Source organism: Doryrhamphus excisus, chromosome 7 (genome assembly GCF_030265055.1).
Source record: "Doryrhamphus excisus isolate RoL2022-K1 chromosome 7, RoL_Dexc_1.0, whole genome shotgun sequence".
NCBI classification, from domain to species: domain Eukaryota; kingdom Metazoa; phylum Chordata; class Actinopteri; order Syngnathiformes; family Syngnathidae; genus Doryrhamphus; species Doryrhamphus excisus.
The window spans coordinates 17,884,213-17,902,874 of NC_080472.1; the positions used below are offsets into that span (position 1 = coordinate 17,884,213).

Genomic DNA, 18,662 nt, shown 5'->3' on the forward strand with positions numbered 1-18,662 from the left:
AAACAGCTAAAACTTTGATGTTAAAGGTTGAGAAAAATAATTTGGAAAACTTTAGTTGGCCCCCGTCTGCGGTAAAGGGATGAGGTATGGTTCAGGCAAGAAGCCATAGCCTTTTAATAGAGCTCCAAATAACATTTTTACTAATTTTCCAATTATTTTCAGGAAAATATGCATGAATCATTAGAAAATTCCCTTACAAAAATTTGAAATTAATTATGAAACTGCTTCTTATTATTGTTCATCAGACGTGGATTTGACACATGATGTCGTACTTTGTTAAGCATGTTCCAAATAAACTAAAACATGAGCAAAATTCTGCCATGTGCAGCTCGCCAAACACACTTTTGAAGACTGACTGACGCACACATACCTGCAGTATTCCTGCAGTATACCTGCAGGAGATCCAGACCCAGCCACACTCCACTCAGCATCAACGACACAGCCGTAGAAGTTGTGAACACAACCAAGTACTTGGGGGTGCATATCACAGACAACCTCGGCTGGTCACTCCACACCTCCGCTCTGGCGAGGAAGGCACAGCAGCGACTGCACTTCCTGCGGCGGATGAAAAGAGCCTCCCTCTCCCCTCCTATCCTTACCACCTTCTACAGAGGGACCATCGAGAGCCTGCTGACCAACTGCATCTCCGTCTGGTCTGGGAGCTGCAAGGCCTCGGACTGGACGTTACTGCAGAGAGTGGTGAGGACAGCGGAGAAGATCATCGGGACCCAACTCCCCCCCATTAAGGACATAGCAAACAGCCGGTGTGTATCTAGAGCCCATCGGATCTGCTCTGACCCCACACACCCCCAGCATGGACTGTTCTCTCGCCTGGCATCGGGGAGAAGGTTCTGCAGCATCCGCTGTAGGACGACCAGGTTCAGAGACAGCTACTTCCCCCTGGCCATCAGACTGCTGAATGCCAAATAAGCCCCTCTACCTTACTTACATTATTATTATTTATTTAATTATTTAAATTATTTGGGCAATTTACTGTTCACGCTGCACTTTACATTATGTTGTTCATATTTGGTGTCTATTATATCTATTTATTCTCCACATTATTATTATTATTATTATTATTTATTATTACTTATCTTCTTTTGTGTCTGTTATTATATGGGAGCCAGGCAACGACATTTCGTTGGCAATTTCACTACTGTGTTTTTGTGCAATGACAATAAAGGGAGTCTATCTATCTATCTATCTATTCCTTCAAGTCAGAGTGCCAACTCCGACCTGGCACAACCGAGCCACCCGCATTCCGCATTCACCCTATATATACTGGTCTCCCTCGCTATAATGACACCTACAGTCCTTTCACCTCGCTCACTTCTGACACCAAAGGCCTTTTGCAGTAAATCACTGCAGCCTGCTAGACTTGGCGGCTATGGAGAAACTTAATATGTTCACAGAAAAGCCTTCAAAGTCAACATACACTTTCTGGGCTATGCTGTAGTAGGAGTTTATTTCGGTCCCTCAAGGTTTAATACATAGTAATGCACCCCTATGAGGCTAATTGGTCGACATTTAGGGGTGCCACCCCTTAAATCAGGGGTCTCAAACACGCGGCCCGCGGGCCAAATGTGGCCCGCAGGACACTACTTTGAGGCCCCCGCCTTGATATGAAAGTTTAATGTTAGTGCGGCCCCCGCGCAAGTTTGATATGGATGCTGTATGGTATCATGTACTCGGAAATAATTATTACGTTTGATTAATGTTCGTTTGTCTATATGTGCCCTGTGATTGGCTGGCGACCAGTCCGGGGTGTACCCCGCCTCTCACCCGAAGACAGCTGGGATAGGCTCCAGCACCCCCGCGACCCTCGTGAGGAAAAAGAGGTAGAAAATTAATGAATGATTAATGTTCATGTTAAAGGTTAAATAACTGTTAATAGTTATCCTCCCTATCCGTGTGGAAGTGGTAGGTTTCTGGCTATTTAAGTTTAAAGGAAATAACTTGAAGGCTACCGTTTAGGTCGCTAGCTCTCTAGTTTGCGAGTGTCTCAAGACCCTGCAGTTGCACAATATAAATGTGACTATAGTCGTGTTTTGTCATGTCTACAGGGCTCTAATAATGCTTTATTAATTTTAATCGAAAAAAAAAAATTAGTCTACCCACCAACTATATGAGTTTTTTTATTATTTGCCTTTTTATTGTTATTATTATATGTATTTATTTATTACTGATTGATTGATTTTCTTTATTCTTGATTTGTTTATTTATTTTTCAGGTTATTTTGTGTAGAAAAATTAAAAGTAAGATATTTTAGAACAGTGGAATGTTTTATCAGAGCTTTTATTGTAGAAAATTTTCTGGTTTTAATAATTTTTTAATAATTTTTTTTTTTTTGAAAACCTGATGCGGCCTAGTCTCGCCCAGACCCTAGCTCCAGTGGCCCTCAAGTAAATTGTGTTTGAGACCCCTGCCTTAAATGGACAATATTTTGAGCGAAATGAGTTTGTTTGTGGATTTGAGGGTCCCTCTGACTCTTGTGACTTGGCAGGTCAAGGTGAACTGACCCCAAGACTAACAGGGGGTTAAAGGTTGTCTACCCTAAGGGGGACCTACAGCGTACTCCAAGTCAGACGCTCACAAGGTCACATGCACACGTATCGAATGTGTCTGGAAAGGTAGCAGTACTTTGTGACAGAATTTAGTCTGCTTCTTGGGGGGTTATTTATTTTGGGTGTCCTTGAAGCAACAACAGAGGGAAGCTTGTCTGTAAATTTAATTTGACTCCCAATTGAAACAGAAAACAAAATAAAGTTGTGCGTTACTTTGATGGATGAGCACGTCCCAATCAATGCACGGCCATGCATCATGTCGCAATCATACGTCTGCAGCTTTTAAAGTCCCATTCCGGCGTGACGCGGCCGTCTGCTAATCACATTAGGGGCCTTCTAATGTTGTTAATGGGCTTCCTCCATTTAAAAAGCTGCCTCTTTTTTTTTATGCACAAATAATCTGTTCAATAAAAAAATTTTTGCACAGTAATTCACTTTCGCTGAAGTCTGCACTTAAAATGAGACCACCGAAGGGACGTTTTTTTTTTTTTTAGGTTGCAGCCGTCGCCGTCGAATAAAGACGCTATTCATCGACTCCCTGGCACCGCTACTGTTGGCTTAAGCAAGGGGAAGAAAACATGAAAACATATGATGACTTAGACAGTTTCACGACCTCCATCCCTGCATGAGTGACTTTAAATGGACGCTCTCTTGCAAAATGGAGGCCGCTATACGCACAAAAGATACATTACGGAAGCCAAAATAATCTTTTTCATACGTTGTTTTGCGCTTTAAGTGTACAGGACGCTGCAGTTTTATCCATCACGCCCGCCCGCCCGCTTGCTCTTTGTTTACGGCGGATCATCTTCACATGGCCGACACAACGCCCATGCCTGTTATTCACGGCCCATTGACTCACAATGAAACCTGACAGGACTTAGCCCAGAGCGCTGTAAAGATACCATGCGTGTATCCTTAACGTAAATGTCCTCTTCTAATGTCATTCGCTACTGAAAAGCCTGTATTTGTTTCCTAAAGTGCAACTCCGAAGCATCAGAAATGAGGCTAACCTGATTAACCTCGTTCATCATGTGTGTGTGTGTGTGTGTGTTTGTGTGTGTGTGTCGCCCTTATATGTGTGCGTTTGTGTACCTGCAGCTCAATGTAAACACAGGAGCTTTTTGCACTCATCATTGCACATCACTTGAAAATAAACACGCTTAAAAGGTGGTCTGTTGGCCGCGCCCCCTTGCACCACAGCCTCCATTTTGCCACCACCATCCACCCGCTTGCCACCCCCCGGTGGGTCTGTCGGCCAACACATTAAGAGCGCTTTTGTGCAGCGTGCGCCTCAACAGCGCTACACAGTAGGCTCATTAACTGTATGTCTACATTGTGCAGGATTAGCTAACAAGCTAACTCATTTCTTACATTTCACATGAAAAGGTGTGGAAAAAAATGTTTACTGGCAAAACAACAGTGACCTTTGACTTCACCTTCTGGGCGAAAAGAGTCTTGAAACACTGTCTGAAACGCCATCCCATAATATCTCGAGGGTCACATAACACCCGACAGTGTCATACATTTGTAATGCAACGCAAAGAGCGACGGCATCATCAGGTCACTGACTCCTCGCCGTCGTCATGGAGATGGATCAATTATGTATGTAGGCTGCGCGTTTATTGACACAGGAGGCCTGTGGCGTGTGTGTGGGTCGGACGTAGACAGGAAACAGTCCATATATGGGCTTATGCATGCAAAGAGGTTGATTGAAGTTTATGCAATAGAACATTTATAATGGTAATACATGGGAATAAAAATGGTTTATTTATTAGTTTATAAATATAATAGTATTATTTTACTTTATTGTATGTACCTTTTCTCTATGTTCTGATAGTTTGTTCACATCCTGTGTTCCAAATGTGCCAGATTACAAGGAGAAAAAAAATATTTAATGGAGTCTTGTTCAGTAACAAAGTATAAATAAAGTGTATTGAAAAAAAAAGTTCCCACTAAGGGAGACAATAAAGCTGCCATGTTTAATCTGAGTGCAGCCTCGTCACTTGTTGTTAAACAAAGACGTCTGACTCCTTGTGATGCTCATTACTGTAATCCCCAACATCCCCCCGCCCCATCCCCGGGCCCCCATTTGGCTCCACTTTACATAGAGCCAGCCTATATTCCACAGTGGTCTGTTATTATGTGCCTGCATCCTAATAATATACAGACTGAGATTTAGCCTTAATTTGACCCCGGTCTCATTCCCCCCCGCCCTCTTCCACTTGTCCGTCTGTACGGCACATATGATGCGGGACAGTTTGAGAACAATAGATTCGGGTCTCTGGCGTGATGAGGGATTGGAGTTTGACTAAAACGTGACCTCCATCAGTAAAAAGGATGATTATAGCAAGTAGAACTGCTTGTATTATTGCTTATATTGTAGCTTAATATGAAATAAGACACTATGTTTTGTGTGTTTTTTTGGGGGGGGAGGTGGAGGGTAACAAATTCATTCATTCATTCATTTTCTACCGCTTTTTCCCTCACGAGGGTCGCGGGGGTGCTGGAGCCTATCCCAGCTGTCTTCGGGCGAGAGGCGGGGTACACCCTGAACTGGTTGCCAGCCAATCACAGGGCACATATAGACAAACAACCATTCACACTCACATTCATACATATGAACAATTTGGAGTCGCTAATTAACCTAGCATGTTTTTGGAATGTGGGAGGAAACCGGAGTACCCGGAGAAAACCCACGCATGCACGGGGAGAACATGCAAACTCCACACAGAGATAGCCGAGGGTGGAATCGAACCCTGGTCCTCCTAGCTGTGAGGTCTGCGCTCTAACCACTCGACCGCCGTGCCGCCCTGGGGTAACAAATTGATCATGAAAAAAAAATAATGATCCATGCATTCCAATGTGTTGACATATTTAATTGGTGTGATACAATCAATAATAAGCATATATAAGTAAGCACATATGTATGTACACTCGGATGGCTTTTCTGTGTTTGTGTGCGTTTGTGCTCTTAAGTGCTCGGATACAGAGCCAGGCTGTTCTCTCTTGCCCCCCACACCCCCCCTCCCCAAACTCCATTCCTCTACAAGTCCACATGTGTTTTATTAGCAGGCAGGCCCATCCGACCGGACTGTAAATTCCAATGGCGGACCAGCCTGGGGATACGCAAAACATCACAGCACAAAGTTGCAAAATAAGAAAATGGACGCACTCGTATCCTTAGTTGTCACGACTGGGGAAACCGCGGCGATCCAAAAAAAAAAAAAAAAAACACCACACCAAAGCCGTGACCTAAACAATCGTTTCCGTTTGCCTTTGGACAAACACACACAAACACACACATACCACATACTGCAGACACACACACACACACACACACAAATGGCCCGGCACCAGATAAAATTTATGTTTACTTGCTAATTTTACACTCTGTCCTCACCATCAACATGACAATCACAATTAGAGCGTGACATGGCGGGTCGTGACCTCACCGGTGCCCCCCTCTGAACCCCTACCAACACACACACATTAGATGTAATCTAGTTCTAAAGATCCCAGATAGCGATGACGACATTGTACGCTTTAATAAGCAGCAGGCCTTCCACTGTTGTAGCGCGCCGACATAAGCACAAACATCTTTACAATGTAAGATTTTTGTTTTGCGGCGGCGATATTGTTTTCCATATAATCCATAGGACATCCCATCCCGGTGGCGTGAGTGGCTGCTTAGCGTGATGCATCCGGCGGGGAATGTGCACCGCAAAAAACAGAAACGAGGGAGTTACATTGCTAAAGGAAAAGAGCTGGAGGTGAATAGAGTGAATAGTTGGCTTATGACTTGAACCCCGCAGTGTTCAGTCACATCCAGCAGATGGCACTGTTGAGGGGGAAAAAGGCATATCACCAATAAAATTAACATGCATATGTACATAAAATGTTGCATTTTTTAAATTGAAATGTATTTCAAGCACATTTATCCCTCGCCACATTATGGTTCGAATTCCGTGGCTTTGGTCTATCATGATTATTTTCAAAAATATATTTATAATAACGCTTTTTTATGGTTGAATATGACTTATTTATGTAAAAATATGCATGATTAAGCAAATTTTATGTATTAAAATGTATTAAAAGTCAAGGCATTCATAAGTTGCATTCAAAGACACAATGCTATGCAGTATTCTACACTGGTCACTTGGTGTCAGTAATGTTACTGTCATGTTCGACGATGCACACAAGCCTCACAGCTTTTATGGCAAAACAGACACAATAATAATAACGATAATCACAATCATAAAATGGCCATATCCCACTCATCTTTGAACAACACATTTATTGCAACACACTCAAGCACAAGTCTTATTTACTTTGATGAAATCTACTATATTGGTAAATGCGAGTGTAAAGGTGATTATAGGGGTGTTATTTTATGTCTGGAGGGCTCTAATAACGTTAATAGGTTTTCTATGCTGCCTCATTTGAAAGTATTTGCAATCCTACTTTGCCAAAATTCACTTATCGGGTTTGGTACCAATTAACCGTGATAAATGAGGGATTGCCGACCCTCCCTGTCCTTTTTTTTTTTTGCTGTGTTTGACCGAACTCTGGCTAGCAACATAGCAAAACTTAAAAAGCCTATCATTCTTTCTCCCGGACAAAGTCAATGTGCATCATCAATATTTTATGACGTACTTTCTGAATTCATGCCAACTCTCCTTGTCCTTTCCCTGCTGTGTTTGGCAGACCTTGTCCATTAGCTGCCAACACAAACGAGCATCGCAAGTTCTGCCTCGCAACAAAGACTCCAAAATTGAGTGACATTTTCCATGAATAATATATCGACTGACTAGAAGGTTTATGCATTTCTGACGAATCTGCTGTGTCACCCCCCCACCCCACAGACTCCCACTTGTTAATTATCCGTGCACGACACCTCCGTTTCCTCGTCAAAGGGAATGACTGGATTTCCGCTGACATGCCGGAGGTGTCGCTTGCAGTGTGAGCGTGCCTCCTTTCTTTTACTTTTGGATGGATACTTTATTTTATATACGCATGGTTGTGAGGCCTCCTGCTGATTTTTATTTTTTTTGTTGCTTTTTTTATTGGCTGGAGTGTGGAAAAGCTGCAAAGGAAATGTCTTCCTTCCAGTCAGCCGTAAATACAAGAAAACTTACAGCTGGTGCGCAGTTTGTTTTTTTTTTATGAACATGTGGGCATAAAGATGAGTGATGGTATAAAAGGATATACGCTGGACTTTTTATGGGTTTGATTTAAAGGGCAGTCCAATATAAGGAGGAGGATGTGTTTTTTATTGTAAGGCAGTAAAATTGAGCGTTGAGGATGAGCATGAGCCAAACTAATGCATGATGGGTAACAGTTTTCATAAATTAGCTTCACCTTGACATATATGGAAGTACACACTACTTACCATTACCGCTTATGTACGTTTTATTTCCTTGTACTTTGTGCGTGCCCCTTCCCTGGCCCTCCCCTCCCCTCTCCTTCGTGGTGGTGGTGGTGGTGCGTGATGGTCTGGTATGGCAGGAATGTCACACATCACACGGACGCGGCAGCCATGGCGGCGACCACACATCTCCCGAGTTTACGGTCACTTGACAAGTGGATTACCAGGCCTTAAGCATGTATTTCAATTATTCTGATGGTTTTAGAGCAACATTAATGTGTGAAATGGGATGGGAATACAGCTTGATGTACCAGAGCAGTCAAAAGTTTTTATACAATTGCATGAAAAAGTTTAAACTTTTGATTGCTATATTTTTATTTTCTTCTTTATTTTATAAAAATTATTATAATATTATTAGATTATTATTAATTATTTTAAAAAATTATGATTTTTTTTACAATTTATTTTACGTTTTTTTTAATAATTCCTAACTAACCATTCATGGATTAAAATGAGCCCAAATAAATAAATTATTTATTTATTTTAATTAGTTTTAATTAATTATTTAATACTATATTATATTAATATTATTATTAATATTATTGTTATTATTATATTATTATTATATATATTATATATATATATTATTATATTATATTAATTAATTATTTTAATAAATAAAATAAAAATAAATGCCGCTTCATCCATTCATTCAAGTGAGTCTTAAGTGTGCGGCAGATCAAAAAGAAAACAAAAAGCGAGAATTGGTATATTTTTATTTTATTCTTTATTTTTTTTAATATTATAATATTACTACATTATTATTAATTATTTTAAAAATTATTATATTTCTTTACAATTTATTTTACGTTTTTTTTTATTAATTCTTAACTAACCATTTATGGATTAAAATGAGCCCAAAAAAATCAAATGCAGCTTCATCCATTCATTCAAGTGAGTCTTAAGTGTGCGGCAGATCAAAAAGAAAACAAAAAGCGAGAATTGGTATATTTTTATTTTATTAATTATTAAAAAAATTATTATAATATTATTACATTATTGTTAATTATTTTTAAAATTATTATATTTTTTACAATTTATTTTACATTTTTTTATTAATTCCTAATTAACTATTTATGGATTAAAATGAGCCCAAAAAATCAAAGGCAGCTTCATCCATTCATTCAAGTGAGTTTTAAGTGTGCGGCAGATCAAAAAGAAAACAAAAAGCGAGAAGTGATGCATAAATGACAACATATTGGCAAAAAACAGCCGGAGTTGTCAAACTTATTCATTTTTCTCCCGTCTCACTGAAAGAAATGATCCCGCATCACTTTAAGGCATGAGTAAACGATTTCCGATGCCGCGTTGCGGGGTATTTTTTGGCACATGGAAACCAGACCACTTTAGCCGTTTGCTTGCTAATGCACATCCCACCACCAGGAAGTGTTTTTCCTATCATTCATCACCAGGAATTCATTTAGCGCTCCGAGGAGGGCGAAAGATTTTCATTTAAAGGAGCCATCAATAATAGAAATCATCTTAAACACAGTCCCCGCTGTTACACAGTTTGCACCCGTCGCCTCGAGTCGAGCAATAAGAGCCTGTCAGATTTATGACCCTGCAAAGAAAACATTTTGGGATTCTTGGGGGATTTTTGGGGGAAACGTGTGGGAAAAGCGGCGCGTCATTTATCCAGACGCACTCCGAGGCCACTTTTCCGAATAGAGCGTTGACTTGTTGTTGTTATCACCAGCATGAGACACTCCTGTACTAATAACGGAATCGGACAATTTCAGCAGCATTATTTCAAATTATTGATCCTGAACGGGGCGGCACGGCGGTCTAGTGGTTCGTGCAGGCCTCACAGCTAGGAGACCAGGGTTCAATTCCACCCTCGGCCATCTCTGTGTGGAGTTTGCATGTTCTCCCCGTGCATGCGTGGGTTTTCTCCGGGTTCTCCGGTTTCCTCCCACATTCCAAAAACATGCTAGGTTAATTGGCGACTCCAAATTGTCCAAAGGTATGAATGTGAGTGTGAATGGTTGTTTGTCTATATGTGCCCTGTGATTGGCTGGCGACCAGGCCAGGGTGTACCCCGCCTCCCGCCCAAAGACAGCTGGGATAGGCTCCAGCACCCCCACGACCCTCGTGAGGAAAAAGCGGTAGAAAATGAATGAATGAATTAATTGATCCTGAACGCATCGCCCGACATCACATGCCCACATTGAACGCAACCCTGACACGTGGGGAGGCTTCAACAAAGAAGCGGGCTAGAAAAGAAGGAGTGGCGGCTCTTAACAACTGTACTGAAGGACAAAAAGAGCTCAGAAGTGCCGAGGCCGCCATGCAGGGTTTTAGGGATCAGATGACAAGAAGAAGAAGCGTGACAGCCCAACTAGGTTAACGCCACCTTAGCACGATCACGTCAACAACCACACTTTGTTTTGGTTTGGGGAAATACAATTTCTCACCTGTGATGGTGTAACTTTCATGGTACTGAGTAGTATAAGACTACACCGAAATACTGATATATATTACAGGAATAAAGTCATAATTTGATCTATATGAGGTGTATGCATTACTGTAAGTAATATTAACTGGACAGTAAATATTACAGAGTTGTATTTTTATGAGGAAAATGTCTTATTTTTATAGGAAAATATTTTTTTGGAAAATAAATGTTGAAAAAAATTGTACATTTTATGAAGAAAGTCTTAATTTTATGAGAAAATATTTCAACTTTGCCTGTTGTGGAGGAAAGTTTTTGTTTATGCAGAAAAAGGATTGATTTTGTGACAAAATGTCAGTCTAATGAGAAAAATTAGATTAGAAAAAACAATAAATTTCCCGAAAAGTAGTAAAAAAGTATTAATATTATATTATATATTATCATATATATTATAGATATTATATTTTATAATATATATAATATAATATATATATTATATTATATATTATAATTTTTACACCAGGTGGTAGTTATATGAGTAAAAAGTCTTGATTCTATTTATTTTTTTATTTTTCAAAATAATTAATTTTTTTAATTATTTAATTTTAGAAAATTATGAGAAAATTATAATTTGTTTCCAAACTAAAAAAAAAATTTGTGGTTAGGATTTTTTTTTTTATGTATAGTTTCATGTGTAAAAAATGCAACAATATGTAATTAACATTAGTTAATAACAAAAATAGTTTTAATGTTATGAAGACAAAAAAGGCCCAATATTGTGAGAATGAGTACAAAAAGCGAGTATAAATACTGTGTACTTGAACACAGCATGTTAGAAATACAACGCAATGCCCTGCCATTGAATACAACTTTATTGCTGTAACATTACATCTTTTTTCCCCTTTTTTTCTTTTCTTTTCAGTGTTTGCCATAAAAGTGAATTATACTCTAAACGATTGAATGGAAAGTTCTATGAACTTGAGCCAGTTTTCTCTTCAGGCCCACAATTCTTTCCCAGCTGCGTTTCTTGAACGCAAACATTTACATCTCCCGGATGTTCTTAATGTGAGGGTGACAATAGTGTGAGTTTTATTTCACAGAACCACAGTCACTTAGTGTGATTTATAACAAAGAGAAGGGGGAGAGAAATGGCAAAGCTACAGTCAAAAATACAGCTATAATTTTAACCATGATAAATAAAATGGTTCCTTGCCTGTAGTCCACTATAATAGTGTCTCCAATTGCATATAACGCTAATAAATTAAATTAGTTTTCTTGAAAGTAGGAGGAAAAAAAAACAACAAATGAAATGTAGTGGGATGAGGACGTTTCCAGGTGGGATGCCACAGTAAATTGAAGCCTGTCATCGTATGCCTGTCATCTCCCCATGTGCACATCAGACCATCTTTCCTTTTCCCAAGGCGTACTCACATGCATGTACCAGACGACAAGTAAAATGCAGCCTCGTGTACATTATGTGTACATGTGCCGCAGCTTTATTGCATTACGTTGCACAAATTGCAGCCACATGCGGCAGGAGGGAGTTCAAACACACACCTTGAGCAACAGCTATTATCCGTAATTGGCTTTAAAGTAGAGATGGAACAATCAGTCAGGAAGAAACAAAGACAGAAGAAGTTAGACGGTTGATCCCTCAATACCGACCTCCCCCCCCCCCCAACCCCCCCACGCCTTCCCTGCAGTCAGAATTTTCGGGAAGATTGATTGCCTTCCAAGGATAATCTGTCCCAGGCTTTCCCTTCTGTCTTCCCATACTTCTCATTGCCTCGTTCTCATCTGCCATCGTTGCCCTTTGACCCCCCAGCATTTTGCTCCAGTCCCGTCTGCCAGCCTTGTGACGTCTCCATTCTCCAGATTCAGGTCCTCCTGTTCTTCTCTGAATGTTTTCCTCCAGAATTTATTCGTCAGGCGGCGTAGCAAAGCGCTTCCATCTGGGTTTAAGCTAAAAAAAATAAAATAAAATAAACACACAGAAAGGAAGCACGCTTGTCTTCCTTGTTCTTAACCTTTCACCGATTAAACCGGACTTTGTATTGTCAACCGTTTGTTTACAATTGCTAGCCTAGCTTATTTTGGCTCTTATTTTGACGAGTAACTAGAGAAACAACCCCTTTGACGCATGCTAGCTTGTCGGCTAAAAGCCCCGTCACGCTGCTCTTAAGGAGTATGAGAATGAGGTTTACTTCCTGTTTAGCGCTCAGCTAAGCTAGCAGGCATCTGTTGGAGAATGAGGTTTACGTAACGTGCTAGCATTTACAATCGGTAGCCTAGTTTGGCCCTGTACTTTTTATAATGTAATATAAGATATATATAATATAATATAAGATATATATAATATATATCTATATATATAATATATATATTCATTCATTCATTTTCTACCGCTTTTTCCTCACGAGGGTCGCGGGGGTGCTGGAGCCTATCCCAGCTGTCTTCGAGTTGCTAATTAACCTAGCATGTTTTTGGAATGTGGGAGAAAACCGGAGTACCCGGAGAAAACCCACACATGCACGGGGAGAACATGCTAACTCCACACAGAGATGGCCGAGGGTGGAATTGAACCCCGGTCTCCTAGCTGTGAGGTCTGCGCACTAACCACTCGACCACCGGTAATAAAATATATATTCATTCATTCATTTTCTACCGCGGGGGGTGCTGGAGCCTATCCCAGCTGTCTTCAGGCGAGAGGCGGGGTACACCCTGGACTGGTGGCCAGCCAATCACAGGGCACATATAGACAAACAACCATTCACACTCACATTCATACTTATGGACAATTTGGAGTCGCCAATTAACCTAGCATGTTTTTGGAATGTGGGAGGAAACCGGAGTACCCGGAGAAAACCCACGCATGCACGGGGAGAACATGCAATCGAACCCTGGTCCTCCTAGCTGTGAGGTCTGCGCGCTAACCACTCGACTGCCGTGCCGCCCATTATATATACATAATATAATATAAGATATATATAATGTAAGATATTTCTTGAATATTGATTTTCTGCGTGTTTTCCCGCATGCACTCCCTCGCAATTATTATATCAAGCAAACAGGAAGTGCCTGGTCATGCTGATGTCGCTAATATGAACCAAATCCACAAAATTGAGCCCACCCCCCTACCCCGCCCCGCCCCTCAAAATGGTGCCTGCTTCCCCTTGAACTCCTGTTGAACCTGCTGGCAGTGTACCAAGACGACGACCCTGTGTTTATGTTTGACCCCTGCGTGGAAACAGCTTCCCCAGTTATACCGTTGGAAAATTGCGGGGTACAAAGCGGACGGACTCGTCGCCACGAGCACGCATGCTTTCTCCACTGTTGATGTGTTGCGACACGCTCTTCCTCTCTGGATGGCGGAACTCATCCCCACCGTTTGGCCAGCCGCAAAACCATCCAGAGGGATTTTACTACGCCGTGATTACCAGCTTCAGAACGTATAGCACCAAATATCCTCTTTCCTCCTCGACAGGAAGTGGACTTTGAGGGTTGCAGGGTAGAATTTGTCGAACTGAGAAAGGGCGGGGAGAATCGGCAGGAGGAAGGCATGGATTGCATAGGTAATAAAACAGCACTAAATCATATTTCATAAAAAATGATTGAATAAAACAAGTAAACATAAAATAAATATATATTAAAAAATAATATAATTAAATCAAAGAAATAAAGACTTAAAAAATAATATAAATATATATATATATATATATATATATTTAAAATATATATTTAAAATATATATTTAAAATATAATAATAAAATAATAATAATAATAATAATAATATAATAAAATAAAACAAAATAATATAATAAAATAAATGAATTAATGACAGTTTGTGCATATGAATACGAACTAATATATAAGCAATAAATACAAATAAAACATAAATAAAACAACAAAATATTAGAAATTTAAAGTTTTACAATACAAATAAGTCTAACAACAAATTAATAATTAGATGAAATAATTAAATATTTTTCAAATTACATACATAAGCAATCATATGTTCAAAAGTAAGTAAAAAAATAATAATGAATAATTAAATAATGTAACAATACATTGAGAAAATTAATAAATAGTAAATAAAAATAAATAGTAAAATTGAACAAAATAATATCAACAATAATAAAAATAAAACACATCATTTTTAAAATACATGACAAATAATAGCAAGCTAACAATCAATGCAAATAATACATAATAAAATAAAACAATATCATAAAATAATTTAAAAATAAAATAATTATATTCAATGCCTTAAAATATAAAGAACAAGCTAATAAATAGTGGACAAATGCCATCACATGCTCAGCCTGAGCCAGAAGCATGACTGTCATCCATTCATCGGGCCTATTTATTTTTGTGTTTGTTTGCCATGTCATTCGCCCTTCAAATGACATTGAAGTCCACCAAGCAGGTGTGCACCACGTGATGCACGTCGTCACGTGTGTTCTCATGCTTATTTTGCTACGCGGAGCCGCTGAGTATTTTGTAAAGTGGGTGTCACTTATCAGAAAGGATACCAGCAGAACATCAACCTGCATTTTGTCTGAGGCGGCTGCTTTGAGCCACAGCTTGGATCTCCAGATAAGGTTTTGTTTTGGCCTCCGTTTGGAACACTCTGGAGTCTAAATACACCATCTTAAAATAAACATTAGCTAACTTCTTCCTAATAGTATTGGACATTTCAATCAATTCAATGAATTATACAAATTCAATAAATTGTAATATATATATATATATATATATATATATATTCCAGCATTGCTGGAAGTAAAATAATAATAGTCCATTGTATTTGCACTTTCAATTTGATCATATTCGTAATAATAGGTAATAGGTAATTTAAAGTCAAATCAATCATTAAATAAATTGTCTAATAATTGATGAAATTGTCCATTCAATAATTAAAATGTGAGCGATGCTAATAAAATATAAACTAGAATGAAAAATATAAAATAAAATGTAATAATATGAAATAAAATAATAGATAATACTACTCATGGTAACAAAGTGAAATATGTAATAAATAAATAAATAATACAATAAATAAATACTGGCAGCCTTAATTCATTAAATAAATTGTCTAATAATTTATGAAATTGTCCATTCAATAATTAAAATGTGAGCGATGCTAATAAAATATAAACTAGAATAAAAAATATAAAATAAAATGTAATAATATGAAATTAAATAATAGACAAATAATACTCATGGTAACAAAGTGAAATATGTAATAAATAATAAAATAAATAAATACTGGCAGCCTTAATTCATTAAATAAATTGTCTAATAATTTATTAAATCGTCCATTTAATAATTAAAATGTGAAATATAATCTAAAAAAATGTTGTTACTTCCAATGTATTTATTTCATGGCCATGTTATTTATTTTTCATTGCTGTTTTTAAAAAAATGGCCACCCATCAAGATGTGGTCGTGTTATTCATTAATTCCTATTAGAATATTTTATTCAATTGGCTTTATATTAATTGATAAAGAGTCCCCAACTGTATGCTACGGATATGAATCATATTTATGAAAAGGTGAGCCCTCCTTAGTTAAAACTCACACTTTGACCGTGTTAAGACGTAAACACCATCCCAGCATACATACGTACGTCCAGACAACGCATTCTGCCGGTGAATTCTCACATTACTCAACAATAACATCCATTAGTGACGGAACCATGAAGCTGATCCAGTTTGTATTGGCCGGCCGGATCGTTCACATAGCCAACATGGAGGAGGAGGAGGAGGAGGGGGAGGAAAAAAAAGAAAAAGGAAAGGAAAATCTAATCCAGAGGCATTAAGGCACTATCACACGCTAATTTAGACGCATTTCATGAAATCCTGTCGCCTGGGCTTTAGTCTGGGACATGACTCAGGTTCTTGAAGGACACTTAATCCAGGCTGAAGGTGATGGCCTGTGACACTAATGACCAGCCACCCAGCGACACCCGGACCACCGCTTGGTGCAAAAAAATGCACAATCGAGTTTTGGATGAAAACTGTGTGGAAATCATTCTTTCTCCACCATGTTTTTGCAAAGCCAGATGAATTCCACGCCTGAGGACTCAATCAGCCACTTATCAAGCAGACCCTTGACGCTGTGCTATTTTAACAACAGTCTCGGGTTTTTCTTTTCTTCCTGGATCCCGTCCATTGTTTCTGGAGGATCTGTGCTTAATCAGTGCGTGGAGTGGGTTTCATGATAAATGCTTGCTGCTAACTTGGGTATTTCTTATGGAATTTACAAGGAAAAGCTATACCTTTTTGGAGAAACAACAGTTCATGATCAATAGGGGTGTCACAAGATCTCGCACGATTAAAACGTGACAGGATTTCTCGTCGGAACTAGCCCTGGGATGTTGATCAATCGTTTAATTAATCACACAATCAATGAAAACATACTGGCGTGTTCGCGGGTTCAGCCTGTGCATCGGTTTCAGCACTAGAACAACAACATAGTCTATTTGTCTCGATGGGTGGAGGCGGGGCTGCTAGCATTCACACAGAAAGACACAGAGTGTCATGACCAAGTAGGTCATGATTATGTAGAAATTGCCAAATAATTAGCTTTAAGCTAATTTGTGTCCAATGATAATGTAAGTCTGTATTATGTCTTATTTCTGTCTTATATTCTCTCATATCTACTATAGTGGGTAATACGAGCGTAAAGATGACTGTAGGGGTGCTAGTTCAAATCTAGAGGGCTCTAATTTAAAAAAATATACATATTTATTGCATTACTTTAGTGAAAAACGATTGGCTTATCAGACTTGCGTGTTTTCCTGGACTCCCGCCTCCATACAGGCAGGAAGAGAGTTCAACCTGTGCATCGGTTTCAGCACTACAACAACAAACATAGTCTATTTGTCTCGGTGGGTGGAGGCGGGGCTGCTAGCATACACACAGAGTGCAGAAGAGTGTCTTATTCTCGGAGACCTAATCTCGCGTGTCTTGTACCCAGAATTAATTGTGGCCAAGTGTGTCATGATTGTGTAAAAATTGCCAAATAATTAGCTTTAAGCTAATTTGTGTCCAGTGATAATGTAAGTCTGTATTATGTCTTATTTCTGTCTTATTTTATCTCATATCTATATATAGTGGGTAATACAAGCGTGAAGGTGACTGTAGGGGTGCTAGTTCAAATCTAGAGGGCTCTAATAATGTTTTAAAAATGTATTTATTGCATTACTTTAGTGAAAAACATTCAAATGTGTAAAAGATTGGCCAATCAGGCTTGCAATTCTGAACCAGAGCGTGAAACCCCAAATCAGGGGTCTCAAACTCAATTTACTTGGGGGGGTCTGGGTGAGAGTGGGCCACATCAGGTCCCCCCCCCCCCCAAAAAAAAAACGCATTTATTAAAAACAAAAAAATATAAAAACTTTTTCAGTGCTTTGGTTCCGATTTTCTACAATAAAAGCTCTGATAAAACATTCCACTGTTCTCAAATATCTTAATTTTTATTTTTCTGCACAAAATAAGATGAAAAATAAATAAAGAAAATCAATCAATCAGTAATAAATAAATATAATAATAATAATAAAAGGGCAAATAATAAAAACTTCAGAAACCACATATAGTTGGTGGGTAGACAAATTATTTTTTTCAGATTAAAATTAACAAAGCATTATTAGAGCCCTGTAGACATGACAAAACACGACTATAGTCACATTTATACTCTTTTTATTTACAACATATTGCGCAACTGCAGGGTCTTGAGACACATGCTAACTCGCAAACTAGAGAGCTAGCGACCTAAACGGTAGCCTTCAAGTTATTTCCTTGAAACTTAAATAGCCAAAAACTTACCACTTCCACACGGATAGGGAGGATAACTATTAACAGTTATTTAACCTTTAACATGAACATGAATCAAACGTAATAATTTTTTCTGGGTACATGATACCATACAGCATCCATATCAAACTTGCGCGGGCCGCACTAAAAATTAAACTTTCATATCAAGGCGGGGGCCTCAAACTAGTGTCCTACGGGCCACATTTGGCCCGCGGGCCGCGTGTTTGAGACCACTGCCCCAACTTTTGGTGACTAGCTGTTTAGTTTCCTGTGTACCACTAATGTTGAATTCGACCACCTGTTATTGGACAACAGTAACGGTGTTAGTAGCCCCATTATTTCCTTCGCCCATCTTGGGTGATACAGTCCCAGGTCGTGTTCCGTTTCACCTCGCCACGGGAGGAGAGAGTGAGAGCGAGAGCGAGGGGCCGCCATTAAACCTAACGAGCTTTCCTTCCAC

General features: G+C 39.0%; 1 protein-coding gene across 1 annotated transcript in view; it reads left to right on the forward strand.

Annotated features, from left to right (window-relative positions):
• The window catches only part of pphln1 (periphilin 1), a 104,425-nt gene extending 92,045 nt beyond the window's left edge, over positions 1-12,380 (forward strand). The window contains exon 11 of the mRNA XM_058077701.1: positions 12,210-12,380. Coding sequence (XP_057933684.1) covers positions 12,210-12,365 — 156 coding nt within the window. The 3' untranslated portion in view covers positions 12,366-12,380. The remainder of the gene's footprint in view (positions 1-12,209) is intronic.
• Positions 12,381-18,662: the final 6,282 nt, after the last annotated feature.